This window comes from Staurois parvus, unplaced genomic scaffold (genome assembly GCF_062004578.1).
Source record: "Staurois parvus isolate SC_StPar_1 unplaced genomic scaffold, SC_StPar_1.0 ptg001186l, whole genome shotgun sequence".
NCBI lineage: Eukaryota > Metazoa > Chordata > Amphibia > Anura > Ranidae > Staurois > Staurois parvus.
In genome coordinates this window covers 178,922-191,619 of record NW_028318982.1, presented here as the reverse complement: position 1 = coordinate 191,619, position 12,698 = coordinate 178,922, and the positions used below count along the sequence as shown (strand labels likewise).

The 12,698-nt window shown below is 46.2% G+C and overlaps 1 protein-coding gene across 1 annotated transcript in view; it reads left to right on the top strand.

The window, feature by feature from the left end:
• Positions 1-11,667: 11,667 nt before the first annotated feature.
• Positions 11,668-12,698, top strand: part of LOC149438509 (protein hinderin-like) — a gene marked incomplete at its 3' end in the record, with an annotated part of 179,485 nt that continues 178,454 nt past the window's right edge. The window contains exon 1 of the mRNA XM_089659772.1: positions 11,668-11,705. Within this exon, the coding sequence (XP_089515898.1) occupies positions 11,668-11,705 (38 nt within the window). The remainder of the gene's footprint in view (positions 11,706-12,698) is intronic.

Genomic DNA, 12,698 nt, shown 5'->3' with positions numbered 1-12,698 from the left:
TAAGTGCATCTGGTGAGTGCGCATTTTATAAATGGATGCACGGAGTCACAGCACAAGGAATATCACTATGAATTATCTATGAAGTTGGATTTCACCATTTGATATTGCTGACCTTCCTGAGTCAAGCCTGCGTACTTTGTCACGCATATTAAGACTGTGTGTTTATATCTAAGTTGGGTGCATTTTATCAGCACCGTGCACATCTATATATGTGGTCATTTTACTCGTTTGAATAGTTTTGTCATGTTTTAGCACTGCACCTGTATATTTATATTTTGTCTTTACTGGGTTTTTAGGATATCCTATGTCAGTGCAATTGCTGCTGGATATTCAATGTGGGGGGCCCATGGAACACAGCCCCCTTTGGAGAGGTGGGGAGACCCCTGTCTCTGCTCTCCATATTCCCATTATGTGTGAGTCACCCTGTGCCTGTTAGGGGTACAGGGTGGAATGGCCTAGTATTGTGTGGACATATATAGGTAGGCTGTGGGGGTTACCATATGCTCATTTACTGTAGAGGTTCTCGAGGTACCTTTGATGCTAGCAGCTACCATATGCTCTATACCCATCGCTCGATTTTATACATTTTTAGGCTGTTGGGGTTATTCATTGTTTACTACCAGGTGGTCCCATTGTTCTATTGTGTCTTGCTTGCCAGCAAACTATTATGGGATTTATGTGTTCATGTATTGTCTACTTACAGGTGACGTATCCCATTGTTCTATTGTGTGTCTTGGTTTGGTGGGGGGTGTTTCCGGCAGCCCTTCCCCCTGATGGGACAGCCTGCTGATGTGTTTCCTGTTACTGGTTGTATTTCCCCGCCCTCTGTATATATCTTGTGTTTGTGTTAAAATAAAGCAGTTCACTTCCTGTCTTTAAGCCTGGTGCTGTCTTGTCCTGTATGGTCAGCGGTGGTGTCCGTGGATAATGTTCGGACAGGGAAGCGGGAGTCTAACGGAAATACCCAAGCGCAGTTCTGTTACATTCAATATTTATAATTTTACTCCTTTAAATAATCTGAGCACTCGCTGTACGCACTTTTATTTTTACTATTAGTTGCAACCTGTCGCACTTAAAATAGTACTGCATGTAATGATTTTTTATATGGTCTGGTGACAGGGTCTCTTTTTAATATTTATCTGTACTAGCTCTTTGTGAAAACAAAACGTTTTCTTCTGGATGGGTCTGACCCAGCCCTTACTTCTGCAGTCATTTCTTCAGCTGTGCCCAAATAAAATACGTCGGCGTCTGTTTGGAGCCTGACATAACATTTACAGCATGTCTGCTTCCCTGGGCTGATGTCATTGTCGGCTCTGAGCCGTTATGAGAGACCTGGCAGTGCGCATGATGTAATTGACACTGACCTGTTCACAATCTGCGTCCGATGTCTTGTCCCAGTCTAGTCTTTAGTAAGCACCAAAAAACAAGTCTGTTAATGACTGCAGGCTCTGCTCTCCTTGTCCCCGGGGTGTGAGATTTAATAAGATCCCGGTGACCTCTCGGCATCTGAGAATAGATTTCCCTCTAATTTCCGGTTGGGGTCACCTACTGAATTGTCCGGCTGTCCAGCAGCAGAAATGGAAAGGCGCTCCGGTTGTTACTCAGCCGGCTGCCTTTTGTCTTGGCGGCACATTAGTTTATTACAGACATTTGGCAGAAGTTCTATTTTTGGGCGGCCTATGGGGAAAAGGGGGGGGGGGGGTAATTTTTTTTTTTTTGTTTTGTTTTTTTCCATGCATGAATCGTGCACTTAACCCCTTACCACGGTCTTCGTTGGCCCTTTAAGAATATATTGAAGCTTAACCACTTCCGGTCCGGACACTTTCCCCCCCCTTCCAGTCCGGACACTTTCACCCCTTCCAGTCCGGACACTTCCCCCCCTTTCCAGTCCGGACACTTTCACCCCCTTCCAGTCCGGACACTTCCCCCCCCTTTCCAGTCCCGGACACTTCCCCCCCCCTTTCCAGTCCGGACACTTCCCCCCCCTTTCCAGTCCGGACACTTTCCCCCCCCTTTCCAGTCCGGACACTTTCCCCCCCCCTTTCCAGTCCGGACACTTTCCCCCCCCCTTTCCAGTCCGGACACTTTCCCCCCCCCTTTCCAGTCCCGGACACTTCCCCCCCCCCCCCCCCTTTCCAGTCCGGACACTTTCCCCCCCCCCTTTCCAGTCCGGACACTTTCCCCCCCCCTTTCCAGTCCGGACACTTTCCCCCCCCCTTTCCAGTCCGGACACTTCCCCCCCCCCCCCCCCCTTTCCAGTCCGGACACTTTCCCCCCCCCTTTCCAGTCCGGACACTTTCCCCCCCCTTTCCAGTCCGGACACTTTCCCCCCCCTTTCCAGTCCGGACACTTCCCCCCCCCCCTTTCCCAGTCCGGACACTTTCCCCCCCCCTTTCCAGTCCGGACACTTTCCCCCCCCTTTCCAGTCCGGACACTTTCCCCCCCCCTTTCCAGTCCGGACACTTTCCCCCCCCCCTTTCCAGTCCGGACACTTCCCCCCCCCCCTTTCCAGTCCGGACACTTCCCCCCCCCCCTTTCCAGTCCGGACACTTCCCCCCCCCCCTTCCAGTCCGGACACTTCCCCCCCCCCCCCTTCCAGTCCGGACACTTCCCCCCCCCCTTCCAGTCCGGACACTTCCCCCCCCCCTTCCAGTCCGGACACTTTCCCCCCCCCTTCCAGTCCGGACACTTTCCCCCCCCTTCCAGTCCGGACACTTTCCCCCCCCTTCCAGTCGGACACTTTCCCCCCCCCCCTTCCAGTCCGGACACTTTCCCCCCCCCCTTCCAGTCCGGACACTTTCCCCCCCCCCTTCCAGTCCGGACACTTTCCCCCCCCCTTCCAGTCCGGACACTTTCCCCCCCCCCCTTCCAGTCCGGACACTTTCCCCCCCCCCTTCCAGTCCGGACACTTTCCCCCCCCCTTCCAGTCCGGACACTTTCCCCCCCCCCCTTCCAGTCCGGACACTTTCCCCCCCCCCCTTCCAGTCCGGACACTTTCCCCCCCCCCTTCCAGTCCGGACACTTTCCCCCCCCCCTTCCAGTCCGGACACTTTTCCCCCCCCCTTCCAGTCCGGACACTTTCCCCCCCCCCTTCCAGTCCGGACACTTTCCCCCCCCCCTTCCAGTCCGGACACTTTCCCCCCCCCCCTTCCAGTCCGGACACTTTCCCCCCCCCCTTCCAGTCCGGACACTTTCCCCCCCCCCTTCCAGTCCGGACACTTCCCCCCCCCCTTCCAGTCCGGACACTTTCCCCCCCCCCCTTCCAGTCCGGACACTTTCCCCCCCCCTTCCAGTCCGGACACTTTCCCCCTCCTTCCTGTCCAGGCCAATTTTCAGCTTTCAGCGCTGTCACACTTCGAATGACAATTGCGCGGTCATGCAACACTGTACACATATGAATTTTGTAGCATTTTTTTGAGACCGATAAAACTTTATTTTGGTGGTGTTCACCACTGGGATTTTTATTTTTTTGCTATATAAATGAAAGTCCAAAGATTTTGAAAAGTGTTTTTCTTATAACTTTTTGCAAATCTTTCTTCATAAATCTTGGCCAAAATTTATTCAGTTATCTTTTTAGTAAAAAGATAGCCTTTTTTTGAGAGCAATAAAGCTTTATTTTGGTGGTATCTATTCACCACTGGGATTTTGAATTTTTTTTGCTATGTAAATGAAAAAGTAAAATTTTTGAAAAAAAGTGTTTTTCTTATAAAATTTTAAATCATAAATCTTGGCCAAAATTTATTCCGTTTTTATCTTTTTAGTAAAAAAAAAAAAAAAAACCCTAATTAGTTTATAACCAAAAATTATAGTTTTTAAACATTTTTTTTTTATATACTGTCACCCTAGCAGTACAATGTCACCATGGTGACACTGTACTACTTGTGGGAGGTGATGAAGATTTTTTTTATTTTTTTTTATACTGATTGCTTTTACACCCATAAAGGCTGTAAAAGCAATCATTTCTCCTTCTCTCTGGCTGTATTCTTGCAGCCGTTGAGAAATACTGTGTGAGCTGTGATTGGTCACAGCTTGTCACATGGTACAAGTCAGTTGTGAATAGCCCTGTACCATGTGACCTCTGTGATCATTGACAGATTTCACATGTAGTAAGCCATGATGTCAGAAGTGACATCTTGCTTACTACTCTACATGTGATCACTGATTGGCCAATCAGTGATCACATGATCGGGACCTCGCACAGAGGTCATGTCCGACGATCGGTGTTCCACTGTGTCCGGAGGACACAGCGGGCACTGGATCACGGTGCTGCGCGCTCCCAGGGAGCGCACACAAGCAGGGTGCGGGAGGCCGTTTATAAATGGCCACCCGACCCTGCACTGCCACAGTCCGGCCGTTTTATATACAACGGCCGGACGGGAAGTGGTTCTAAAGGCTCAAGGTTTTTTAACTTCATTCTATGCATGAAGGTAAAAAACCTTCTGTGTGCAGCATCACCCCCCAGCCCCCCCCCCCAATACTCACCTAAGCCCCCTCTGGATCCATTGATGCGCACTGGAGTCTTGGCTATCCCAGGACTCTCTCCTCATTGGCTCCCACTGTTGTCAGTCAAAGCCAGTGAGCCGATGAGAAGAGGGGGGTGGGGCCCAGCCGTGGCTCTGTGTGTGAATGGATATATGGAGCAACGGGTGCCCACATAGCAAGCTGCTTGCTGTGGGGGCACCCAACAGGAGTGCCGGTGGGGGACCCAAGAAGAGGAGGATCCGGGCTGCTTTGTGCAAACCACTGCACACAGGTAAGTATAGACATGTTTGCTATAGAGAGAGAAAATACATTTTATATAGATAGATAAAATCCTTTTTTTTGTAAGCTTTTAGAATCACTTTGTTTTTAGGTCAATTAAAAAAAATCAGAACGAGGGAAGGTACTTATTTCAATGTGTCCCTTGTGCTTGGCTACACTTGTTCAGTTGCTTGGTAACACAAATTGCCAATCACAGGGCCGCAACTTGATGTGTTTAGGCATGTAGATGTGGTGAAGACAACTTGCTGGAGCATCAGAATGTGGAAGAAAGGGGTTTTAAGTGACTTTGAACATGTGTGGTTTTTGCTGTCAGACGGGCTGGTCTGAGTATTTCAAAGGCTGCTGATCTGCTGGGATTTTCACGCACAACCATCTCTGGGGTTTACAGAGAATGGTCAGGAAAAGAGAAAATATCTAGTGAGAGGCAGTTGTGTGGACAAAAATGCCTTGTTGAGGTCAGAAGAGAATGAGAGACTGGTTCAGCTGCAATATTCACATGGTAGGGTCAAAATTGCCATAAGTAACATGAAAGCATGGATCAATCCTGACTTGTATCAACAGTGGTGTGTGTGTGTTTTGTCTTTTTCTTTTCTTTCCTTTTTTCCTTTCTTCTTTTTTTCTTTTCTTTCCTTTCCTTTTTCCTTTTTTCTTTTTTTCTTTTCTTTTCTTTCCTTTCCTTTTTCCTTTCTTCTTTTTTTCCTTTCTTTCCTTTCTTCTTTTTTTCCTTTCTTTTCTTTCCTTTTTCCTTTTTTTTTCTTTTACTTTTCTTTTCTTTCCTTTTTCCTTTTTTTTTTCTTTTCTTTTTCCTTTTTTCTTTCCTTTCCTTTTTCCTTTTTCTTTCCTTTTTCTTTCCTTTCCTTTTTTTTCTTTTCGTTTCTTTTTCTTTTCTTTCCTTTCCTTTTTCCTTTTTTTCTTTCCTTTCCTTTTTCTTTCCTTTCCTTTCCTTTTTTTCGTTTCTTTTTCCTTTTTCTTTCCTTTCCTTTCCTTTCCTTTTTCCTTTTTCTTTCCTTTCCTTTTTCCTTTTTCTTTCTTTTCCTTTTTCCTTTTTCTTTCCTTTCCTTTTTCCTTTTTCTTTCCTTTCCTTTCCTTTTTTCTTTTCGTTTCTTTTTCTTTTCTTTCCTTTCCTTTCCTTTTTTTCCTTTTTTTTTTTTTTCCTTTTTCCTTTTTCTTTCCTTTCCTTTTTCCTTTTTTTCCCTTTTTCCTTTTTCTTTCCTTTCCTTTTTCCTTTTTTTCTTTCCTTTCCTTTCCTTTTTTTCTTTCCTTTCCTTTCCTTTTTCCTTTTTTTTCTGAGTTGATTGCCCCCCCCCAGCTTTAACATCAAGTTTCCATGGGAAGTTTGCAGTTGCCCTTATTGGTGTTCCTGCCCGCAGAGTCCTGTGAAGAATTGTGTCTAGACCCGGGGAGCGTGAGGATGACCTAGATTTGGGCAAAAATGTCAAATAACGCATTAGAGTGCTAATATTGGCCTGTCAGCGGGTAAGACAGGTTGCTCCTGTGCCCATATTTAGCATGTAATTGATCTTTCTCTGCACGCTTTGCTGAAACAGGTGGCGAGAGAAGCGGGCGTGATGGATCGCTCCGCTTAATACCCGTTCTGAGTTATTGTGCTTCCATGTTGGATACAGAGGCGCACAGTTGAAATGATCTCATTTAGATCGGGGAGTTAGTCTGAGCATCTAAAGCGCAATAGATGGTGAGGCCCGGCCATCTCTCACTCTATTAACTCTCTGCTTAATATTTAGTTAGCAATAAAATGCACCATTAAGTGACATGCTAACTCCATAAAGAAATCATTGCTTTTGTTGAAGTGCTTAGCATTCAGATGCCCTTCTGTGTCGGGTGCCAGGTGTTTGTAGTGGCGTTTATAGGATTCCTAAGAATGGCGCAGTCCTTAACCTGTTCATTGCTGGATACACACACTGGGCTAAAGAGTCCTCATTCCTTTGTAGATGACTTTTGTTGGGAATTTATTCTGGAGTTAGCGTCCAAAATCTGACTATAGAGATTCTATCACCCTGTCCAGTCAGGGCTCCCACCACTTCTGCGTTGTTGGTTGCTGCAATGGAAAATGCATTGGCAGGGGAGCATTGGTGGTTACTGCAATGGAAAATGGATTGGTGGGGGAGTGATGGGGGTTACTGCAATGGAAAATGGATTGGTGGGAGAGTGTTGGTGGTTGCCGCAATGATAAATGGATTGGTGGGGGAGCGCTGGTGGTTTCTGCAATGGAAAATGGATTGGTGGGAGAGCATTGGTGGTTGCTGCAATGGAAAATGGATTGGTGGGGGAGCATTGGTGGTTGCTGCAATGGAAAATGGATTGGTGGGGGAGCGTTGGTGGTTGCTGCAATGGAAAATGGATTGGTGGGGGAGCGTTGGTGGTTGCTGCAATGGAAAATGGATTGGTGGGGGAGCGTTGGTGGTTGCTGCAATGGAAAATGGATTGGTGGGGGAGCGTTAGTGGTTGCTGCAATGGAAAATGGATTGGTGGGGGAGCATTGGTGGTTGATGGGGAGCTTTGGTGGTTGATGCAATGGAAAATGGATTGGGGGGGAGCGTTGATGGAATGCTGCAATGGAAAATGGATTGGCGGGGGACCGTTGGTGGTTGCTGCAATGGACATAGATTGACGGGGGAGCGTTGGTTCCTGCAATGAAAAATGGATTGGTGGGGGAGCATTGGTGGTTCTTGCAATGGAAAATTGATTGGCGGGGGAGTGTTGGTGGTTGCTTCAATTGAAAATGGATTGGCGGGGGAGCTTTGGTTGCTTCAATGGAAAATGGATTGGCGGGGGAGCTTTGGTGGTTCCTGCAATGGAAAATGCATTGGTGAGGGAGCGTTGGTGGTTGCTGCAGTGGAAAATGGATTGGCGGGGGAGCGGTGACGGAATGCTGCAATGGAAAGAGGATTAGCGTGGCAACCGTTGGTGGTTGTTGCTATGGATAAAAGATTGGCAGGGGGAGTGTAGATGAGGTAGGTATAAGTTGGTTTGTGGGTAGAGCTTACAGATTCCTTGTTACTTTGCTATGAAGGGGCGTTTATCAGGTTTGCTCTTTTTCAAGGAAGCCTTTCCCTGCAGATTAACACAAGCTGTCTGCTAGGGCACATAGAAAATTCTATGCGCCCTGTTGACATCACAGCACAATCTTGAGGTGCGTTGCAGTGTTTGCAAAATGTTGCAGTTTTCTTCAACATGCCAGACCCTTCCTAATGACACTCCACCGCAGCACAGAATGCCGTACCAAGGGTTGAATAAAATGTAATGCCTAGGCATTGTAACAGCACAATGGACACCATCCCACAAACCTTGTTTTAGCATTCCGATGGTTTGAAAAGAGCCACTAAAACTTAAAGGTCTTGTAAAGGTTGTTTTTTTTGGGTTGTTGTTTTTTTTGGGTTGTTGTTTTTTTTTGGGTTGTTGTTTTTTTTGGGTGGTTGTTTTTTTTTGGGTGGTTGTTTTTTTTTTGGGGTTGTTTTGGTTTTGTTTTTTTTTTTTGTTTTTTTAAACGTGTTATACTTGTGTACTTGTAATGGTTTTGTACAGAGCGACCCTGATCTTTCTTCGAGTCTCCTACTGGTGCTACTGGCCCCTTCCCCTTGATGACTGCCCCCAAAGCAAAATGCCTGCTATGAGGTACTCATGTGCTCGAGCGCTCCTGAGCTACCTCTGTGTCTAAGACACAAAGCGTGGCTCGGCCGTGCTCCTTCCTTACTGGCTGTAGGTAATTGGGTTCAGTTGAGTATAAGTGGGGGTCTGAGGAAGTGGGCTGCACACTGAAAGTTTTTTTTTTTTTTTTTTTTTTCCTTTACCTTCATACATTCTATGCATGAATGCACCTTCAGCCTTTACAACCACTTTAAGGAGATAAAAATCCAATTACTTTCTGTTAATACTTGCTGTTGATAGATAATCAAATTCTGGATGTAGATGACTCGTGGTCTTCTGTTCATTTACAAAAAAAAAATAAAATGTGGATAGAGGAATCCCCCCTGCCGAGATATCCTATTCTGACTGCTGAACTCTGCTGTCAGGAAAAAAAGGATCAGCAGCTGCATCCACAACCTCCCCCCCCCCCCCCCCCCCCCCAGCTTGACAGAAGCTGATTGAATAGGAATGGCCACACACAGATTGAAGTGATTTAGTCCCTGCTGAACCAGATTCATTTTGATCCTGTCCATGGCCAGCTTTAGCGGCTGTGCTAACACATTACGCAGGAATGGGCCACCGCGGTCACAATCAGAATGTTTGTCCAAAGAGATGCAAGAAACCTTGAAAGCTTTCCAGATCAGCTTTACGCCCCGATCACATCGGGTGCGACTTGGCATGTGATTTGCATTCCATGCGTCCGCGATTAGATCGGTCATAACGGTGCGGTGCCAACTTGGTCAGAGCCGCACCAATTTCTAAAGTAGCACATGTACTAATTTTGGTGCAATTCGCACCTGAAATCGGCCTCTCACCTGGCTTGACGTGACCGGGGTGTTAAAGGCAAAGTTTTTTTGCCTTTTTGCAGAAAAAATAATACATGCACACATTTTTGCTGAAAAATAATGTGCATTATATATTCCTGCAGGAGCCTGGAACGCACGACACCTGCGATCAGTAGATCACGGGTGCAATGTGGGCTCCTGTAGACCTGTCCTCTGGCTTTCACCCCGTACCTCTGTATGGGCTTTCTGTTTGAAAACCAGAGGACATGTCTGTGTGCAACAAGAGTGATCATCCGTGCCCTCACAGCCCAGTAAAACCAACAAGTCCATCTGCTGTGGTGGCAGACAGTATTTCGCGTTCATTCACAGCAATGCGAAGGCAAACTTATCCTTTGAATGAGCAAAAAGGTGAACATGGGCAGCGCAATATACAAATCAATACAAAGGGGGTCCTCCAAACACTTTTTAGCTAGCCAATAACCTAAAACTAATACATTATCTACTGCTGGCTCAAAGTACGCATGCTCAATTTTTCTTTCTTTTTTTTTTTTTTATATTGGTATATACTGTCGTATTGTTAGGGGATCAATTTTTAGCAAGTGACAACACACACTTTAGAGCTGGTGACTTGTATGGCTTCAAAAGTTTGTTTTTAACAGGAGTACTTTTGTTTTTTTGCTGGCTAGCTTGCAAGTGTACTTGGGGTCAACCATGTTTTGTGTTTATTTCTCTTTCTTTTTTCTTCTTTTTTTTTTTTGTTCTTGTTTTTTCTTTCTTGTTTTTCTTTCGTTTTCGCTTTCGGTTTCGCTTTCGGTTTCTCTTTCCCTGTCTCTATCGCTTTTGGTTTCTCTTTCGTTGTCGCTTTCATTTCTCTTTTGGTTTCTCTTTCGCTGTCTCTTTCATTTCTCTTTTGGTTTCTCTTTCGCTGTCTTTCATTTCCCTTTTGGTTTCTCTTTCGCTGTCTTTCATTTCCCTTTTGGTTTCTCTTTCGCTGTCTCTTTCATTTCTCTTTTGGTTTCTCTTTCGCTGTCTCTTTCATTTCTCTTTTGGTTTCTCTTTCGCTGTCTCTTTCATTTCTCTTTTGCTTGCGGTTTCTCTTTCGTTGTCTCTTCCGGGTTCTTTCGTTTTCGGTTTCTCTTTCGCTTTTGTTTTTTCTTTCACATGCGGTTTCTCTTTCGGTTTCCTCTTTCGGTTTCTCTTTTGTTTTCGCTTTCTCTTTCGCTTTCGGTTTCGCTTCTGGGTTCTCTTTCGCTTACGGGTTCTCTTTTGCTTCCGGGGTTCTCTTTAGCTTCCGGGGTTCTCTTTTGCTTCCGTTGTCCTCTTTTGCTTCCGTTGTCTCTTTTGCTTTCGTTGTCTCTTTTGCTTCCGTTGTCTCTTTTGCTTCCGTTGTCTCTTTTGCTTCCGTTGTCTCTTTTGCTTCCGTTGTCTCTTTTGCTTCCGTTGTCTCTTTTGCTTCCGTTGTCTCTTTTGCTTCCGTTGTCTCTTTTGCTTCCGTTGTCTCTTTTGCTTCCGTTGTCTCTTTTGCTTCCGTTGTCTCTTTTGCTTCCGTTGTCTCTTTTGCTTCCGTTGTCTCTTTTGCTTCCGTTGTCTCTTTTGCTTCCGTTGTCTCTTTTGCTTCCGTTGTCTCTTTTGCTTCCGTTGTCTCTTTTGCTTCCGTTGTCTCTTTTGCTTCCGTTGTCTCTTTTGCTTCCGTTGTCTCTTTTGCTTCCGTTGTCTCTTTTGCTTCCGTTGTCTCTTTTGCTTCCGTTGTCTCTTTCGGGTTCTTTCGTTGTCTCTTTCGGGTTCTTTCGTTGTCTCTTTCGGGTTCTTTCGTTGTCTCTTTCGGGTTCTTTCGTTGTCTCTTTCGGGTTCTTTCGTTGTCTCTTTCGGGTTCTTTCGCTGTCTCTTTCGGGTTCTTTCGCTGTCTCTTTCGCTTTTGGTTTCTCTTTAGTTGTCTCTTTCGAGGTCTTTCGCTTTTGGTTTCTTTAGTTGTCTCTTTCGCTTTTGGTTTCCCCTTCTCTTTCCCCTTCTCTTTCCCCTTCTCTTTCCCCTTCTCTTTCCCCTTCTCTTTCCCCTTCTCTTTCCCCTTCTCTTTCCCCTTCTCTTTCCCCTTCTCTTTCCCCTTCTCTTTCGGTTTCGTTCTCTTTTGCGCTCTCTTTTGCGCTCTCTTTTGCGCTCTCTTTTGCGCTCTCTTTTGCGCTCTCTTTTGCGCTCTCTTTTGCGCTCTCTTTTGCGCTCTCTTTTGCGCTCTCTTTTGCGCTCTCTTTTGCGCTCTCTTTTGCGCTCTCTTTTGCGCTCTCTTCATCAAGGCTACTGACCGTGAATATGGTAAGCTAAGAAGCACACCCTAACCCCCTTTGACCATGGCATGGCAGAAATCGCAAATGATCCCACAAAAGGATAAAGCTGTCCTTTTGCTAGTAGAATTTACATTTGCAGAACAATGGCTTTTGTAAAGATGTAAAAAGAGAAATCACTAGTGAGATACAATGCAAAAATGACGTTTGCTGTGGCCTTGAGGGAAGGGGAAGCGGAGTACTATTTGGATATTCCTGGAAATATATGCCTGTGGAGGGTTTACACCACTGGTGCCCAATCTGTGGCCCTTTGACACCAAGGATTGGTTTTCGCATGCGGAAGCCCTGGCTACTCCTCACAGCCCATAGTGGATTGCTTTTTAGAGGGCATTTGAGAGGCGGCTGGTTTGGTTCTTGTTCTTGCCAGTGCCATTGATCAGTTTACCCATTATCTAGGACACTTTGGTGCTCTTATTGATCTTGCATGAAGGATTTCAATTCTGGAAGACTCCCCCCCCCCCCCCCCCCAAATTCCTGAAGAGAGATGCTAAACTAAAAGGGGTATTGTGCCAAAATAAAATTTTACTTGTATTCATATCCAACACCTCTTGTTCCACTTTTTTTTTTTTTTTTTTTTGTAGGTCTTTCTTACTTTGCCAATAATTCCATATTAAAGTGACTGTAAAGGCTCAAGATTTATTTTACCTTCTGTGTGCAACAGCCCCCCTAAAACTTACCTGTGACCCATCTTGATTTGGCCTCAGCTCTCCCGGGTCTCTCCCTCATCATTGGCTGAGACAGCAGAGGTAGCCATTGGCTCCTGCTACTGTCAATTGCAGCCAGTGGGTCAACTAGGAGAGAGCAGGGGTGGTGCCGAGCTGCACTTCATGTGCGAATGTACAGCAGCAGCTTGGGAGCGAGTTTGCTCGGGCACACCCATAGCAAGCAGTTTGCTGTATGGGTGCTAGGCAGTAGGGAGTGGCCAGGAACATCGGTGGGGGATCAAATAGGATTGGGGCTGCTCTGTGCAAAACCACTGCACAGAGCAGGTAAGTATGACCTGTTTTTTTGTTAAATAAAAAAGCAAACCTTTAATGTCACTTTAACCACTTCCCATCCGGCCCATGGAGATAAACAGCCAGACGGGAGTGCTGCCGATGCAGGTGGACATTTCTAAACGTCCCCTCGCATCCATTGCCTGTGAGCGCGCGGCACTGCGATTGGTGCCCGC